This window comes from Cylas formicarius, unplaced genomic scaffold, assembly GCF_029955315.1.
Source record: "Cylas formicarius isolate icCylForm1 unplaced genomic scaffold, icCylForm1.1 PGA_scaffold_8__14_contigs__length_24414737, whole genome shotgun sequence".
Lineage (NCBI taxonomy): Eukaryota > Metazoa > Arthropoda > Insecta > Coleoptera > Brentidae > Cylas > Cylas formicarius.
In genome coordinates, this window is record NW_026844361.1 from 6628346 (window position 1) to 6644881 (window position 16536).

General features: G+C 35.8%; 1 protein-coding gene across 1 annotated transcript in view; it reads right to left on the minus strand.

The window, feature by feature from the left end:
* Positions 1–15951, minus strand: part of LOC132706435 (uncharacterized) — a 34452-nt gene extending 18501 nt beyond the window's left edge. The window contains exons 1-8 of the mRNA XM_060677779.1: positions 15808–15951; positions 14728–14916; positions 14402–14558; positions 14064–14316; positions 13898–14008; positions 13738–13840; positions 13537–13684; positions 8390–8628 (exon numbers count right to left, since the gene is read on the minus strand). Of these exons, the coding sequence (XP_060533762.1) occupies positions 8390–8628; positions 13537–13684; positions 13738–13840; positions 13898–14008; positions 14064–14316; positions 14402–14558; positions 14728–14875 (1159 nt within the window). The 5' untranslated portion in view covers positions 14876–14916; positions 15808–15951. The remainder of the gene's footprint in view (positions 1–8389; positions 8629–13536; positions 13685–13737; positions 13841–13897; positions 14009–14063; positions 14317–14401; positions 14559–14727; positions 14917–15807) is intronic.
* Positions 15952–16536: the final 585 nt, after the last annotated feature.

Sequence of the window (16536 nt, forward strand, 5' to 3'; positions counted from 1 at the left end):
ACTTCGACGCCGAATATTCATTAAAACATTCATTAAAAGCTTATTAAGATATAATGTAGAAACGCCTTTAGTTATTGGGATTAAGGTAAGTGCGAAATGTACTTCTTTCTTTCATTTTCTCAATGTCCTCACTTCACTTCCGGTCGAACGGATGTTGCTGTCACTTTGTTTATTTCAAATGAAAGATCCCGTACATTATTATAATTTGAAATTCTGTAACAATTATTTTGTTCTTTTGTCAAACATGACAACTAAATATATATATATATATATATATATATATATATATATATATATATATATATATATATATATATATATATATATATATATATATATATATATATATATATATATATATTCTCACGTATTGATTCACGGATGGAAAAATGTGATGACACTATATTCCGGGATATCATCCGTTCGCTCGTTGAACTCCGACTGAAATCCTGCAGACGTTTCGCCAAAATCCCACTTGGCACCTTCAATGCTCAATGCGAGCATTGAAGATGCCAAGTGAGATTTTGGCGAAACGTCTGCAGGATTCCATTCGGATGCAGGATTTGCAGGATTCCAGTCGGAGGTCAACGAGCGAACGGATGATATCCCGGAATATAGTGTCATCACATTTTTCCATCCGTGAATCAATACGTACAATATATATATATATATATATATATATATATATATATATATATATATATATATATATATATATATATATATATATATTCCAGTCGGATGCAGGATTTGCAGGATTCCAGTCGGATGCAGGATTCCAGTCGGAGTTCAACGAGCGAACGGATGATATCCCGGAATATAGTGTCATCATATTTTTCCATCCGTGAATCAATACGTGAGAATATCATACACCTTTACGGGAAGGAGACCTTTACAGCCACCAAGTGTTATGAAAAACTAAGACAAAGGAGGGTTATTTCGCTGTGCAACTTGAATTTTCTTAAAAACTGCCGCAACCAGAACTTGCTGCCAACATTTACAAGGTTGTCTTATCATACACACACCAGAAAGACACAAGCACAAAGCTAGCAAGGCCCTACTCCAAGACCAGATCAGGCGGACCCGGTACGAAATTAGTGAGACTGAGCTACAACTTTTCAGACTCCACCTGAAACTGAGCAACAAGATCCATCAGTTGCTGTGGGACCGCATAGAATTATTAACATCATGGCGCACTGAGAAAGACAAGGACATCACGTCAAAAAAACTGTGGAAGAAATTAGAAATCCTTCAGTCAAATTCCAAAAAATCAGGACAAGTGCCAAATACAAACCGAAGCAGCACAGTTCATAATATTTCAGCATACCATCTTTCCGATACAGAAGTCAGCGTACTGAATAAAGGATTTAACTACGCAATAGCTCCAAAAAGAGTACCCGTCGAAGAGATCGTTTCCAACGTCGAAGCAAGTCTTTCCAACATAGACGAGCAAGATGCGGAGTTAATTAGGCAAGATGTCGCCAGAGTCTTAAGACAGTCAAAACCACCGCAACCAAACTTAAGCAGAGAAGAAATGCAAGCCTTAAGGAATCTAAACAAAAACGAAAACATTCTAATAATGCCAGCAGACAAAGGAAATGCCACTGTCGTCATGAATACGTCGGATTATAATGCAAAATTGGAGGATATTTTGAACGACCCAATATACAAACTAGTCACCAGAGATCCCACGACATATTTGGAAAAAACAACTAAGTCCAAAATTCTCGATTCATCAATAAACGAGGATACAAAGAAGAGACTTATTCCGAGGGAAAAATCGAGTCGTTGCCCAAAATTCTACGGGCTCCCAAAGATCCATAAGGACGGGGTTCCCCTGCGTCCAATCGTAAGCGCCTTTAACTCACCATTATGCAAGCTGGAAAAACATCTGGCCAGTGTACTTCAGCCTATAGTGGAAAAGGCAGATTCCTATGTTAAAAACTCAGAACATTTCACTCAGATTTTAGGTTCTCTCAGGATGGACAAGGACGACATTATGGCAAGTTTCGATGTCAAATCCCTCTACCCGAGTATTCCAGTAGAAGAGGCACTCTTGCTTATAGAAGAAAACGAAGATCTTCCGCCATACATAATGGATCTGTCAAGACATTGCCTGAAAAACGCTTACTTTATGCACAACGGGAAAATTTACCGACAAATAGATGGAGCAGCAATGGGATCATCTCTCTCACCTGTGATTGCCAACCTCTTCATGATTTACTTCGAAAAGAAAGCAATAGAGAAGGCAAATCTGAAGCCAGAACTATGGACAAGATACGTTGATGACGTATTTGTTGTATGGCCTTTTGGCAAGGAGGAGCTTTTGAAATTCCTAGACCATCTGAATTCCATTCACCCAAGGATTCAATTTACAATAGAACTTGAAGAGGATAACAGTCTGCCCTTTTTAGATGTGCACATCACAAGGACCGAAGATGGACACTTGGAACACACTGTCTATAGAAAACCAACCCACACTGATAGATATCTGAACGCTAAATCTCATCACCACCCATCACAGATACAGGCAGTGGCAAATACATTAATTGCTCGGTCCTTCAGGCTCACAAACGAGAGGAACAGAGATAAAGAACTGAAGAAAATTAGTACCTGTCTTCGACAAAACGGATACCAAAGGCGCACCATCAGCAAGGCAATCAGTAAACAACAACAGCCGCAGCAGAGAGTGCAGGACGAGACCCAACGAAGATCGATCGCTGTCCTGCCATACATCAAGGGGGTTACTGACAAAATCGGCCGAATATTACGGAAACACGACATATCAACGGCATACAAACCTGACCATACCATCGGAGCAATACTAAGAAACCCAAAACAAAAAATTACTCTGGAAAACCAAGGAGTATACAGTGTAGCATGCGGATCGTGCAGCCTGACGTATGTGGGACAGACCAACAGAAGGATTTCAGCCAGGCTCGAAGAACATCGTTTAGCCATAAGAAACAAACAAACAACATCTGCTTTGTTTCAGCACCAACATCAGACAGGCCATAAAATTGATTTCGGCACTTGCAAACAAATAGCTAATATTCCTGATTTTAGGACTAGGATTATACGAGAGGCCATCGAAATAGAAAAGTCCGGACACCTCAATACGAGAGACGACGCTCTGCATTTATCCAACACGTGGAGAACGATAATCAAACAGCAGAGCGATGCGCAGCAGCCAACGGGGACATCGCAACTACGATCGGGCGAAATTAACAACGCGACAATTCAGGGGGCGGAGCCACCTCCTCCCACGCACAAGCAGCACCGTTACCATCTCCGGCGCAGAGTATAAATACCGCACGCACCGCCGATAACCTCCCAGTGTTCGAAGTGTTTTCGGAGCGCGAGCATTGAAGATGCCAAGTGAGATTTTGGCGAAACGTCTGCAGGATTCCAGTCGGATGCAGGATTTGCAGGATTCCAGTCGGATGCAGGATTCCAGTCGGAGTTCAACGAGCGAACGGATGATATCCCGGAATATAGTGTCATCATATATATATATATATATATATATATATATATATATATATATATATATATATATATATATATATATATATATATATATATATATATATATATATATATATATATATATATATATATATATATATATATATATATATATATATATATATATATATATATATATATATATATATATATATATATATATATATATATATATATATATATATATATATATATATATATATATATAAATATATATATATATATATATATATATATATATATATATATATATATATATATATATATATATATATATATATATATATATATATATATATATATATATAAATATATATAATATATATATATATATATATATATATATATATATATATATATATATATATATATATATATATATATATATATATATATATATATATATATATATATATATATATATATATATAGCGAACGGATGATATCCCGGAATATAGTGTCATCACATTTTTCCATCCGTGAATCAATACGTACAATATATATATATATATATATATATATATATATATATATATATATATATATATATATATATATATATATATATATATATATATATATATATTCTCACGTATTGATTCACGGATGGAAAAATGTGATGACACTATATTCCGGGATATCATCCGTTCGCTCGTTGAACTCCGACTGGAATCCTGCATCCGACTGGAATCCTGCAAATCCTGCATCCGACTGGAATCCTGCAGACGTTTCGCCAAAATCTCACTTGGCATCTTCAATGCTCGCGCTCCGAAAACACTTCGAACACTCAGTGTTCTTTTTGGTTAGTTATAGTTAGAGCACACTGCAAGACAAAACAACATCTACACAATGGCTCCAAAAAACGCAAGATATTATCCATACTAGCGTTCGATTTATTTGACATTTGGTTAGGCGTTGCCAAATCTTGTCTAGATAAGAAGAACCGTTAGCTTATTAATATTTGCCTATTTATGTTTTAATTCTTTTGTTTTTTGTAATTAATCAGTATGTATATATAGGCGTTATTGGTAAAGTTATTGACAATTTAGTCTAAACTTATTGGAATTAATAATTATTTTGAAACTGTATTTCCAAAATACACCCTGAACGATTTCAAATAGCCCTTTATATCAACCGGAACTATTAATGTGAATAACATATCTGGTGCTTATAATTGAGAACAAATAATAAATCAACTGCATAACTGATATGTCTTATTACTTTAGTCCCCAAGTTTTTAATTGACCTACCATTAATTTTTAAACACCACATTTTAATAATTTTGCAGGTATTTTACGTATTTACACCGGTTCAACATTTTATTTGATTTTTTACGGAGTTGAGGTTATGTTGATTAATATTTCGTTGACTTGAATGATCGTAACATTTTTCAACAGTTGCTTGGGACACTTGCAACGCATTCATTTTCTCAGAATATAATCTACTACATTTGGACGCTTCAATATTTAGCGCATGTTGTACTAACGAATGAGAGAATGTAGAGCCCATTATTAATAAATCGTGGAATATCGTCTCCCTTGATTCGGCATACATTTTATTATAATCCAAGTGATACTGAATAAGAATACAAGCAAAGTAGTATCCTGGATGCCTGGAAGACACATTTCGAATTCCTTCTAAACACCCAAGGCCAAGAAGAAGCAAAGAGAAAAATATTTCAAACTGTTGACTGACCAGTCGACTCACCAAGCTTGGAAGAGGTGACAGCGGCTGTAGCAAAATTAAAAAATAGAAAAGCCCCAGGCAGTGTAGTATTCCATCGGAACTAATAAAATACGGAGGAGAAATATTACACAAGAATCTGCACCAATTGATTTCGGATATATGGGAAACGGAAAACATGCCTGAGCAGTGGAAAGAAAGCATAATTGTCCCCATTCATAAGAAGGGAAATAAATGTAAAATATCGCTTGTTAACACCTCATACAAAATAATAGCGAATATCCTTTTACATAGACTGACACCATATGCAGAAAATATAATTAGAGAATATCAGTGTGGTTTTAGACCCAATAAATCAACCATAGATCAAATTTTCTCCATACGGATGATGCTAGAAAAATGCTGGGCATTTAACAAAGGAATTCATCATCTATTTATAGACTTATATATATTTATAGACAGGCATGTGATAGGGTGAAGAGGACCGCTTTGTGGGAAGCCGTCAGAATTCTCCATTCCAGCAAAACTCATAGCACTGATAAAGATGTGCGTTAGCGGCCCAAAAAGTGCAGTCCGTATAGTCACACATTGTCAGACTATTTTCACACAAACAACGGCTTACGACAGGGAGATGCACTATCTTGCTGTTCAATATCGCCCTAGAAAAAGTCATTAGAGATGGAGAAGTGAACCTAGAAATGTTTTCACCAAATGGACTACACTTGCTTCTGGCATACGCTGATGATATCGATATCATCATCATGGAGTGAAAGAAATGTTTGTAAAAATAGAAAAGAACGCCAGCAAAATGGGCCTTAGAGTAAATGAAGAAAAAACAAAATATATGTGTGTCAGCAGACAGGTAAACGGAGACCGTGTAGGACAAAATGTCACATCCAGAGCGTAAACCTGCTCTTTCTGGAGTCTTTAAAGTCCTAAAGTGGTATCATGAAAGTCCAAAATTAACATCTATAAAACCATACTAAGACCGATTCTAATGTATGGGTGCGAAAGCTGGACAATGACGAAAGCAAAGCGAGAGAAAACTGAGGTGTTTTAAAAGAAAAATCCTAATAATAATCTTTGGCCCTTTAAAAGATACTGAAATGGGAAACTACAGACGAAGAAACAACAATGAGCTGAGAGACATATATCAGGAAGCGGACATTGTCCGGGGGACTAAATCCAGACGACTAAGATGGCTTGGACACATAGAACGTAGTGCAGAAAATAGAATTACAAAGCTAGTCTGGAGGGACAATCCAGCTGGGAGAAGACTTCTAGGCAGACCTCGTTTAAGGTGGCAAGATAATGTAATATCCGATCTCAGGACAATGGGATACACGTACCAACCCCAAATGACAGAAGACCGTCACTAATGGAGGCGAATTCTAAACGCAGCCAAGACCCACCCAGGGTTGTAGTACTACTGATGATGAAGATACTGAGAATACTTTGTGAGCAGCATAGGCAATGCATTTTAAATGAAAGAAAGCAGCACAACATTGCCGTGAACCGTATATAAGTCGTAGAATCAGTTCAGCCCAGCGATTTGCGGAAACATTGTCGGTCATAAAACCAAGAAAGAAGGTGCCTCAGTATTTTATCTTCCTCTACTCGTATACTAAGAAATGCAAAACCCACACACTTACCTTCCAGTGTTCTGCCTTTGCCTATTACACCCCAGTTTCATACATTCGACAGAGATAGCACCAATTAATGGATAATCACAGTAGTTTCCACCATAATGCACGATATCGTTTTAGACTTGATGAAATTGTACCAAATGCAAGAAAAGAAGAAATTATCATTTGAAAATGGTCTAAAATGTGAGTTGTAAAAATTGTCAGAAATTACAAAACAAACTTGCCGCGTGCTACAGATAAAATAATTTGCGTCATTATCATTGTATATTTAATGCCATAGAATTGGTGCGATCTCAATGCAAAATATTTTTTAATAAAAATTTTGTAAGTAAGGCCAGGCACGATGAAACTACAGTAGTATATGTTTGGAAGGCAGCTCTCGAAACGGTTTCAAAAGAAAATTGGATGAGTTGTATAACACATACAGAAAATATTATAAAAGAATACTGGAAAAAATGGAATACAGTTGATATAACGGTATCACCACTTATTAATGTAGACGAAGGAGCATTTTCTGGTAGTTACATTTGCAATTTTGATTCTGATGATGAAGATTATTTATGGTAAATGCAAACTAAATAGTAAGATATGGTAAGATATTTTTTCCGATTGTTCTCTTATTGTTTTAATTTTTATTGCAAGGACAGTTTTCGAACAAGAGTTTATTTAACAAATTATCATAATTTTTTGAGGTAGATTCACCTACTTAAATATTCGAATATCATTAAGAAATACCCTGATCTATTATTAGTTAAATTAATAAATCCAACAACTGATTCTATCTTTTTTACTCCCAAGTAATATAATCTTGATCGTTCGTGACGGCTGTCTTGAATTGATCAGATAGACATTTAAGGCAGAACAACATCTGTTAGAGTATAAGTGGAAGCAAGATGAACGATTTATTTTATTCTGCCTGGAATTTCCTTGCCGACTATGCCATCACAAATCGTACCGACTATAGAGAATATCATTTTGAATACGTATAAATAAACATATTAAATGGATTACTCACCCAAAGATTAGAATACCATGTGTTGAATTTGTTTGTAAAATAGGTAATAAAACCTGAATAGCATCCGTGTTTAAGGGCAGATATATTGGATTAGTTTAATGAGATATTAATGACTGAAATGAGGAAGTCCGTCAAAATGGAATTGCATCGTATACAGCATAGGATATAATGCCAAAACTCTTGCACACGTCACACCACGTGTTGGTGAATAAATAACGATATGCAAAACCGATAAATTGACTACTAACTGCACTCGATAGAAAGGAAGAATTTTCCAATAAAATCAGTGCCATGCCCTTTGCCAAGCTATTTTTATTCTGCAACTAATAATAATAAGAAGAAGAATAATTTCTGTTCTACTTAGTGCACATCTCAGAATAATAAATTGGGCGTAAACGTAACAGAAAATTGGATACAATCGAGCCCTCACTATCTCGGAAAATTATGATTATCCTTTCCATCTTAAATAAACGTTTGAAACGTTCTTTCGTGTCGTTTTCGAGTAGGCAATTTTTACCGTAGTCCTCGCAAAACTCTGAATTCCATTTCCTCAGCTGATCGAGGGCGCGAAGAACATCTGCCTCTGTTTTTCCCAGCGTCTCGAGCACTAATTTTCGTACGGCCTCGCGATCCGTGTGTAATAAATTTTCGGCGGCCATCACTCTGTCACCGTACTTCGAGTGTATCGCGATTTCGTTTATAAAAATGAGGTATTTTCGAGAAAAATCCGATTCGCGACGCTCCGTACCAGAACGGCTACCCCCCGATCGCGGAATTTCAATTGGTCGCGCGCAAGGCTCACTGTGTTGTAGGCTTGCACCCAACAGTGGACAAATGAACCCGGAGACATGTAGTAGTACTCTTATGCAACACTACATCATCAAACACCCGCACTGCAGCGGGGTATGGATTGTCTTATAATCATTAAAACAAGATGAATGAAAGGGAATTAATGCTAAGAAATTTGCGCTTTTAGAATAGCGAGATACAGCTTGTAAAATTAAATGTGGATTCCAAGGTAGAGATATTATTTAACTCAAATATACAGTGCAGTTTAGTAGAGATTCAGCAAAGCAACTTACACTAACTGTGTTTTGAGGAGAACATGTCCTTCTCTAATACTAAAAAAAAGGTTTGACACAATTATAACGGATGTCCCAAACTCAAAAATTGGGGTTCAAAATCAAGATCTGGCTTAACTAGTGGCTGACCGCGAATTCAGGGGGGTAGACCATCTAACAATGAATTACAGCAATAAAGAGGTCGCAAAAGCAAAAGGTGTCTTGCCGAAATTCCAGAGCTGTTTTTATAAGAATTTTCTGATAGTCACGATATAACACTTAAATATTAGATTCAGTTTTATTTCAACAAACTCATACAGTGCCAAAAAATTAATACCAGGCAAAACAAGTTCTCTAAGTAGTGTCCGAGGTAGAAAAAATTAAGAATTATGAAAATTATTCACAATTAAATTAAAAAATCAGTGGTTGTTGTATAGGGGTGTCGTAGGATTTCGCGCTAACCGAGCGACCATATTTCAGAAAGCTTGAAAAAGTCAGAATGGAATGTAAATTTCCGACACATCGCCGCGTCAATCGTCAAACTAACCAAAACACCTCTTCTATCTGATCTTCGCATATGTTCTTAATTTAAACGGGTTGCAAGGAAAAGAAGCAATATCAATATATGTCGTCGAAGAAGAAAAACATCAATTGGACGAAGAAAAGTTTCATGCCACAGTAACCTAATTCATTAGAACAGTGCATTAAAAAAAATATAGCACTGGGCGCTAATAAATTTAAAAAGTAGGTGGAAAGTTTACATACATCAAATTTCTGCAATGATATATAAACATACTAAAAAAGTCATTAAATAACATTTAAAAAATACTTATTATTTTTTATTCCATTTAGAAGGGAGTTTTCAGTGGTTTTTAATTCAAAAAATTATTTTCTCAGTAACAGTATTCTGGCACAGATCCCCTATTTTCATTTCATTACTGGATTAGAATTTTATTACATGATTACCTGACTATTATATCCTAACCTAGTTACTGGCTTATCTTCAGAAATATGTGAGTCCAAAATTGACAGTTCTTGCAAGTGGTGTTGCGTTAAAAATTTTGGGAGCTTGGTTGAATTAAAAAAATGTGGGCTAATTGCTAAATCCCCAATTTTTATTTCAGTTTTTTTCTATTTATTTTTTCCTTCTTCTCAACAATAATTAATATTTTTACAAAACAAAACCCAATATAATATGTAATAAAAAACAACTTTTGAAAAAAGAACAAAACGAGGGATTTTGTTAGTATAAGTTATTTGCAACTGTTTCCAAACGATTTGTGCTACCGATGAAATAACATTTTCACGATTTGGATACAAATTAATCAATAAATATTTCATTTCGTGGGGTAGCTGATTATGGAATGTCATTTATTTAAATTGACTAAGAAATTAAATTAAAGGACACTTGAAAAAAGTAATTGGTAGCGCAAACGATAGCAATTCGCCAAGGCGGATATTTGTGCAAGAACTGGCTAACATTATTCAGTGATTTCGAGGAAAACGCAGACGTTTTAAAAAATTATGTCTCGCTTAGTAACCACGAAGCAAAGATGTTAAAGGGTACAGGGAATTCAATGCTATGGAATTTTCAATAGAGAAATTACATAGAACATTTTCAACAGCTTATTGTGTCATCCGTTCCTCTAAACATGTCACACAAGATTTTTCATTTAAAATCTGTTTAATAGTACACAAAAACAAGAATACAAAATTTTGAGAAGTTTCATTGGTGGTGGTGGGAGGTCACTGGAGTGTCTTGTTACTTTCGAAAAATCGAATTTTTCGAAAGTATCTACGCTCGCATAAAAATTTTATATCTTGGTAACGGTAGATGTAGAAGTCCGGACCCGCACTTAGACTATTTAAATTGGGGGCAATAAAATAACGCGAAGTATTTTTTTTTAATTTTTTAAATTTTTTTTTGGTTATTTTGGCTTTAAGAAAAACATCTTTTCCTCCAAAACCATTCATCCGATCGGAAAAATTTTACAACCGTAATACGTGAGAGATCCGGCGCTATAACTTTTGTTTCACGCATTGTTTCGATTATAAAAAAGGAGTTTTTGTTATGGACAAAAATCTAAAAGACGCTGAAAATTGTTCTTTTAGGGAGTAAATAATTACCCGTAAATCAAAATTTGTACAAAAAACAGCTAATCCGTTCAAACAGTGTTATAGGCCGTATCAACGGCTACAATTTTTGTATTTACGATTTTCGTCAGTAACGTACGCTGCTCGAGATATTGGAAAAAATCGATTTGAAAATCTCAATATCTCGCAGTCAATTTAGACCCAATGACTTCATTTACTATTACGGCGTACTGCATGGTTTCAGAAAAGAGGTATTTTCTCAAAAACTATTTATTCTATTGAAAACGTGGGAAATCTAGGGCTATTAATTATTAGCTGTAAATGGAAAACTATAAATCATGGGATAATTTGGTTTAAATAGTGTCCAGATAGAGTTCGTCTGCGATACAGAGTACGCCAGATATTTGAATAAGTATAATTGGGAATCGCTATTATTTGCAAAAAATTTTGAATTTACCACAGGTTGCCGTAACTTTGAAGTCCGCCGAGATGTGAAAGACACTTCATCCAGGGCGCACGCACAATAAAATTACATCGATTTTGCGAAATTTCCATAGTGGTCCGCAGGGGCACGATAGAAAAACGATGCGTCCCTTCACCACAAATAAAATAAAAAGCTGCTTCGTGCTAAGCGCTACGAATTTGCCCCGCCCAGCGACCATTTTTCGAAAGCAATCTTGTTTAGATTGTGGCTATTTTTCGCAATCTTATATAAGATATATAATAAGAACTAAAAGTTCTGATTTCCACATTCACATTTGATAAAGACACGGTGTTGTCGAAACAATTGTCATGTCATAATATTAATTTCGTGAAAACCTGAACTTTTAGTTCTTATTTATTTTGATAAATGGATTTTCATCAAGTAAAAGCCACCTCAGAGTGCGTGTTCATTCATTATGTGCCTTTCGCCACATTTTACCAATTCTCTAAATTCGAATTATTGGCCGATATCTCGTCCACATTCGCCTTTGTGTGGAGTTTCGGGCAAAGGCCTCGAATTGAGCGTGCGCCTTGACCGTCGTGGTCCTTGACTGAGTTTGTCAACGCGAGTAGTTCTTTCTCTTAATTGCATTTGTTACTACTTGTCGTTTTTTTTTTTTTTAATTTTACCGGCAACTAGGCGACGATAATAACATTTAGGCTATTTAATTTTGTTGTGAACATGTTCGATTTGAAATTTTGCGTCGTTGCTACCGCTTTCATTTGAGTATTTGTATTTATAAAATTCTTAAAACGCATTAAAAATATAATACACAAAATTATAAACGAATATTACCCTACTCAACAAATGTTATAACGGGCAATGATTTATTAGGTTTTATGAAGCAACATAGGAGTCAGGTTTATGAGAAAAGCGTTTCCTTTTTTAGCAATTGTAACAGTTTTGTAATATTGTTTCGAAAACGTTTTTGTTACTTTATCTATAAAACCTTTGGTGTTGGTCATTTCAGCCTGATAAATATTCTACAGCTACCACGAAACCTAAAAGAAGTTATAAAACTTATATAACCCAACTGTTGTTTGTAGTTTTTCAAGTATAAGAAGATCGCAACGGTTTTGAGTTTATGATTGTTTTCTTAAAAATGTCACACGTTTAGAGAAATTGGCAAAAAATTAAATAGAAAATTACAGGATAAATGTGCTAAAGCCCGTAATAATATTGTAACCCTAAATTTGCTTCCCGATTCAGCTCGTTGCAATTTTTAAAATTCTTAGGGTCTAAACAGTACTGCCGTGGACTCTTCCGCGATTTGTAAATTTTAAAACGCGCACCACTTTAAGGAACAAATAAATAAATAGCAACTGGTAAGTGAGGTTATGATTGAATAATTTCATAATTCAATTGGTTTTACGGTTACGTTTGGTTTTGTATCGCTTACAAAGATTTTTAAAAATATATTGTTCAACATTTGACACCGTTCCCCATTCTAGACTTTTGCTCAAGAAATAAACAGTTGTCCCTCAATTTTTGAGTGAAGATGACACTGGTATTGTCGATCATGGTATGAAAATTGAAAAAAAAATGTTGTGCCAAAGAGACAGTTGATTCATGTTCATTCAAACAGTTCATGAATATCCGGCAAGAAAAGGAGGAAAAAGAAGAAATCGAAGAAGACATTATAGGTAAAGGCGATTTTGTATGTAAATATAGTATTAGTATGGTAGTTTCTGAGTAAAAAAATAATGGCCATTTTTGTATATAATTTTGTGATCTACAACTTTAATAAAATATTTTTATATCTCTCAAATGCAGCTCGTTTTTGTTATTGGTCTAACTTGACTGGATTATTATTAAATTATATTTAATATGTTGCTCAATCATAAATCGGAACATAATAAAGTATTTTTCACTTGCAGAGTGATGTCCATCAGTGTTTCGCAAAATGGTGATGCAAATGTTAGATTAGATATGAAAAAAGAGGAATATTGAAAAACGACGTTGAACAAAGAAGTGATTTTAATCAACATAGGGCAATCTACAGATTCTTACAAATGATGCTCGCATTAGTCGACGTCCAATGCTTTGAAATTTCCGTAATAGCCCAGAATCTCGTCATTCACCAGCTTGGCGGGCCGCAAGCTTTCATTGGTCCTCAACGTGATTACGTCTTCGAAATGTTTCTCGTAGTTCGAAAATTTTTTCAACCACATGTCTAAAATGCACCAAAAAATCACTCGGTGCCGCGCGATCAGGGGTAGCGCTTACCGTTTAACACGCGCAAGGACATTTCCTCACCCCCTACGTCTTCGGGCATGATGTCTCTCGGAAGATGATCGAACAAAGTGTCACTGCTGGAGTGCACGTACATCTGAAACCGTACGTGGATTATGTTGAGCTACTTCCCTTGACCCTATCGCTTGCTCACCCTCGAGGCAATTTTCGGTGAGATTGCACGTTTAAAAATGCCTAGCAAACTCTCCAAAAAGGGATGAAAGTTGACCAAATGCACTGACGCAACCCTGTTCGAGTACACTTTCTAAAATTCAACCGCGCATGACAATAGATCGGAAATTTCAGTCAAGTTTGGGCACCTCTATTATAATCGACGCCTTTTTCAGCACCAGCGGGTTGAATTTCGGGATGTGTCCGACTTTGAGGTACTCGCAATCGAACACGAAATGGATGCCCAGCAATTCGTCTTCGTAGAGTAGCAATTCCAAAACGTTCTGAGCGAAGCTCATATAGTTTTCGTAGTTGAACTTATCCGGCCCGTAATCGTTGGTGATTTTAGAGTAGATCACCCTTCTGTGGTTCTGGGCGGGCTTCGGGAGAGGCACGAAATAACTGAAATATGTCTCAATGAAACCGATTAAACCTTTGCGCAGGTTTTTTTGGAGGGAGTAATTTTCCTTAGTTGTCCAGTACTTGCCTGACTTTGCTTTGCTGGATCATTTCCGACGACAAAGGGTGCTTGTTGAAAAACTCTGGCATCAACCCCCGCATGGTGTAGTACATATCCAGTCTTTGCTTGGTTTTCTCCATACTGAACTTGTTTATGAACAAAAACGTCCTGATCAGTTTTTTGCCTGTAAAATCGAGGAGATATCAACGTCATCGATATTAGTATGACCAAATTCCATTCGGCGCATACTAATACTTGCCTAAATTGGTAATTAAAAACTTTAGATATATATAAAACAGAAATAGAAATATTTGTGAGGCGATTTCACTGCTACAAAAGTTTCTTGCACTTACTAGGCACTTGGGGCCAATGGGGTTGCGTCTCGGCCCATTTCTGTATGATTTCGATACATTCTTTCGCGTCCTTTTCCGTCTTGCCGAATTCTTTTTGAATTTGGTTCCGTATCTCCGATTGGTCGATGTTGAGCAGCGTTTTCGACATTGTGGCGGCGCAGTGGTAGCGGCAGGCTTTGCGGTTAGCAACTGCACAAAGGATGCAGATTTTATGTACCAAGAACGAAAGTCGATTTTCAAGGTGAAACTAGGAAGAAAGCAAAAGACACTGGAATAGTGCTAAAAATTGAATCACCTCAACCTTCTATGCTAACGAATGCTTTTGTTGCGCCATATGAGATGTTTTTATGGCCGTAGTTAAAACTTATGATTAAAATAAATAAAACAAATATAACGTTCACTATAATATTAAGTTTATTGTTAAGGTCTACCTTGACCTTGCCCAAGAACAACGTTCGTAATGGGTTTAATTGGCGCTTTGTCCGTAAAATTCGCAAAGGTCAATCGGAAATTTGCATTAACATAATGGTACAGGCCGTCGTTAAACATTCATTGTTTAACGCAATTTATTTATAGATCTAGTCGTGTTTATTGGGACCACCAGTAAGTAAGTAAGAAAAAACCGAAATTCCACACGAATAGTCGTTGTTGTTGGGTCGAAAACTGTACTCTTTTTTTTTTCATTTTCAAGGGATCTATCAAAAAGGGCTACTAAAATTTCGAAAACATTCGTAAAAAAATTAACATTAACAAATATTTATATACTATACTTTACTATGCTGAGCTGCAAGCATTTGAAATTTAAAAGACTATTTAAAAAGAAACCGCTTTATTGAATTAGTTGCTCCAGTACTACGTTAGTTTGGTTAGGCTAAATATTATTAATAAAAAGTTCAGGTGACTCTGAATCTCATGTATTGTGACATTAAACGTCTATTAAATGAAATTGCGTGTTTATTTTCGTGTTACATTAAAATACTCTTCAAGGTAAAATGTTTTCTAATTCACTTTTTTTATGGATTGTTTAATGGAAACGGACGAGTGGCAGTTGATGAATATCGTCTACGATTCCCTACTTGCCTGTTTTTAGCAATGTCCATCAACTTGCTCAAGAAGAGGCATTACTTAATACGATTGATGTTCAACCTTCTACTAGTGTCCGAAGAATAGGTAACTTATGCCGGACGAGAGTATAGAGAGCTTTACACAAACTCGGTTTGTACTCGTACCACATCTTACCCATACAAGCTTTAAAACCTACTGGGCTGCAGGACTAGAATTTATTCGCTGAATATTGAGAAATCAAAGGAAAAATCTGATAATATTATTTAGTGATAAACGGTATCAACAGCACCGGGATTCACATTGTCGGGCACTTCAGAATCAACGACCAACTCGGGAATCTCATTGTCAAGGCAGATTTTCGGTGAATATTTGGTATTGCATTATTGACGACGGCCTCATTGGTCCATTTATAATTGAAGAACGTTTCACGGCTATTCGTTATTCAAGTTTCATGGAAATTTGAAAATTGATGCTTCAATATTATTGGATAATGTTCCTCTTCATGTAAGACAACGAATGTGGATTCAGTACTATGGCGCACCTCCTTACTTTGGTCGACAAGTAACAGAATTTCTTAATAAAAATTGGATTGGAAGAAGTTTGGCAGTTCCTTGGCAAGCAAGTTACCTGACCTTAATCCCTTAAATTACTTTTCACGGGAAAGTCTGAAAGCTTTAGTTGCAAAAGTATTGAAAACATAGAACAAATGGTAGGTAGAATTATGCATGCCGCAGAAAGTATTCG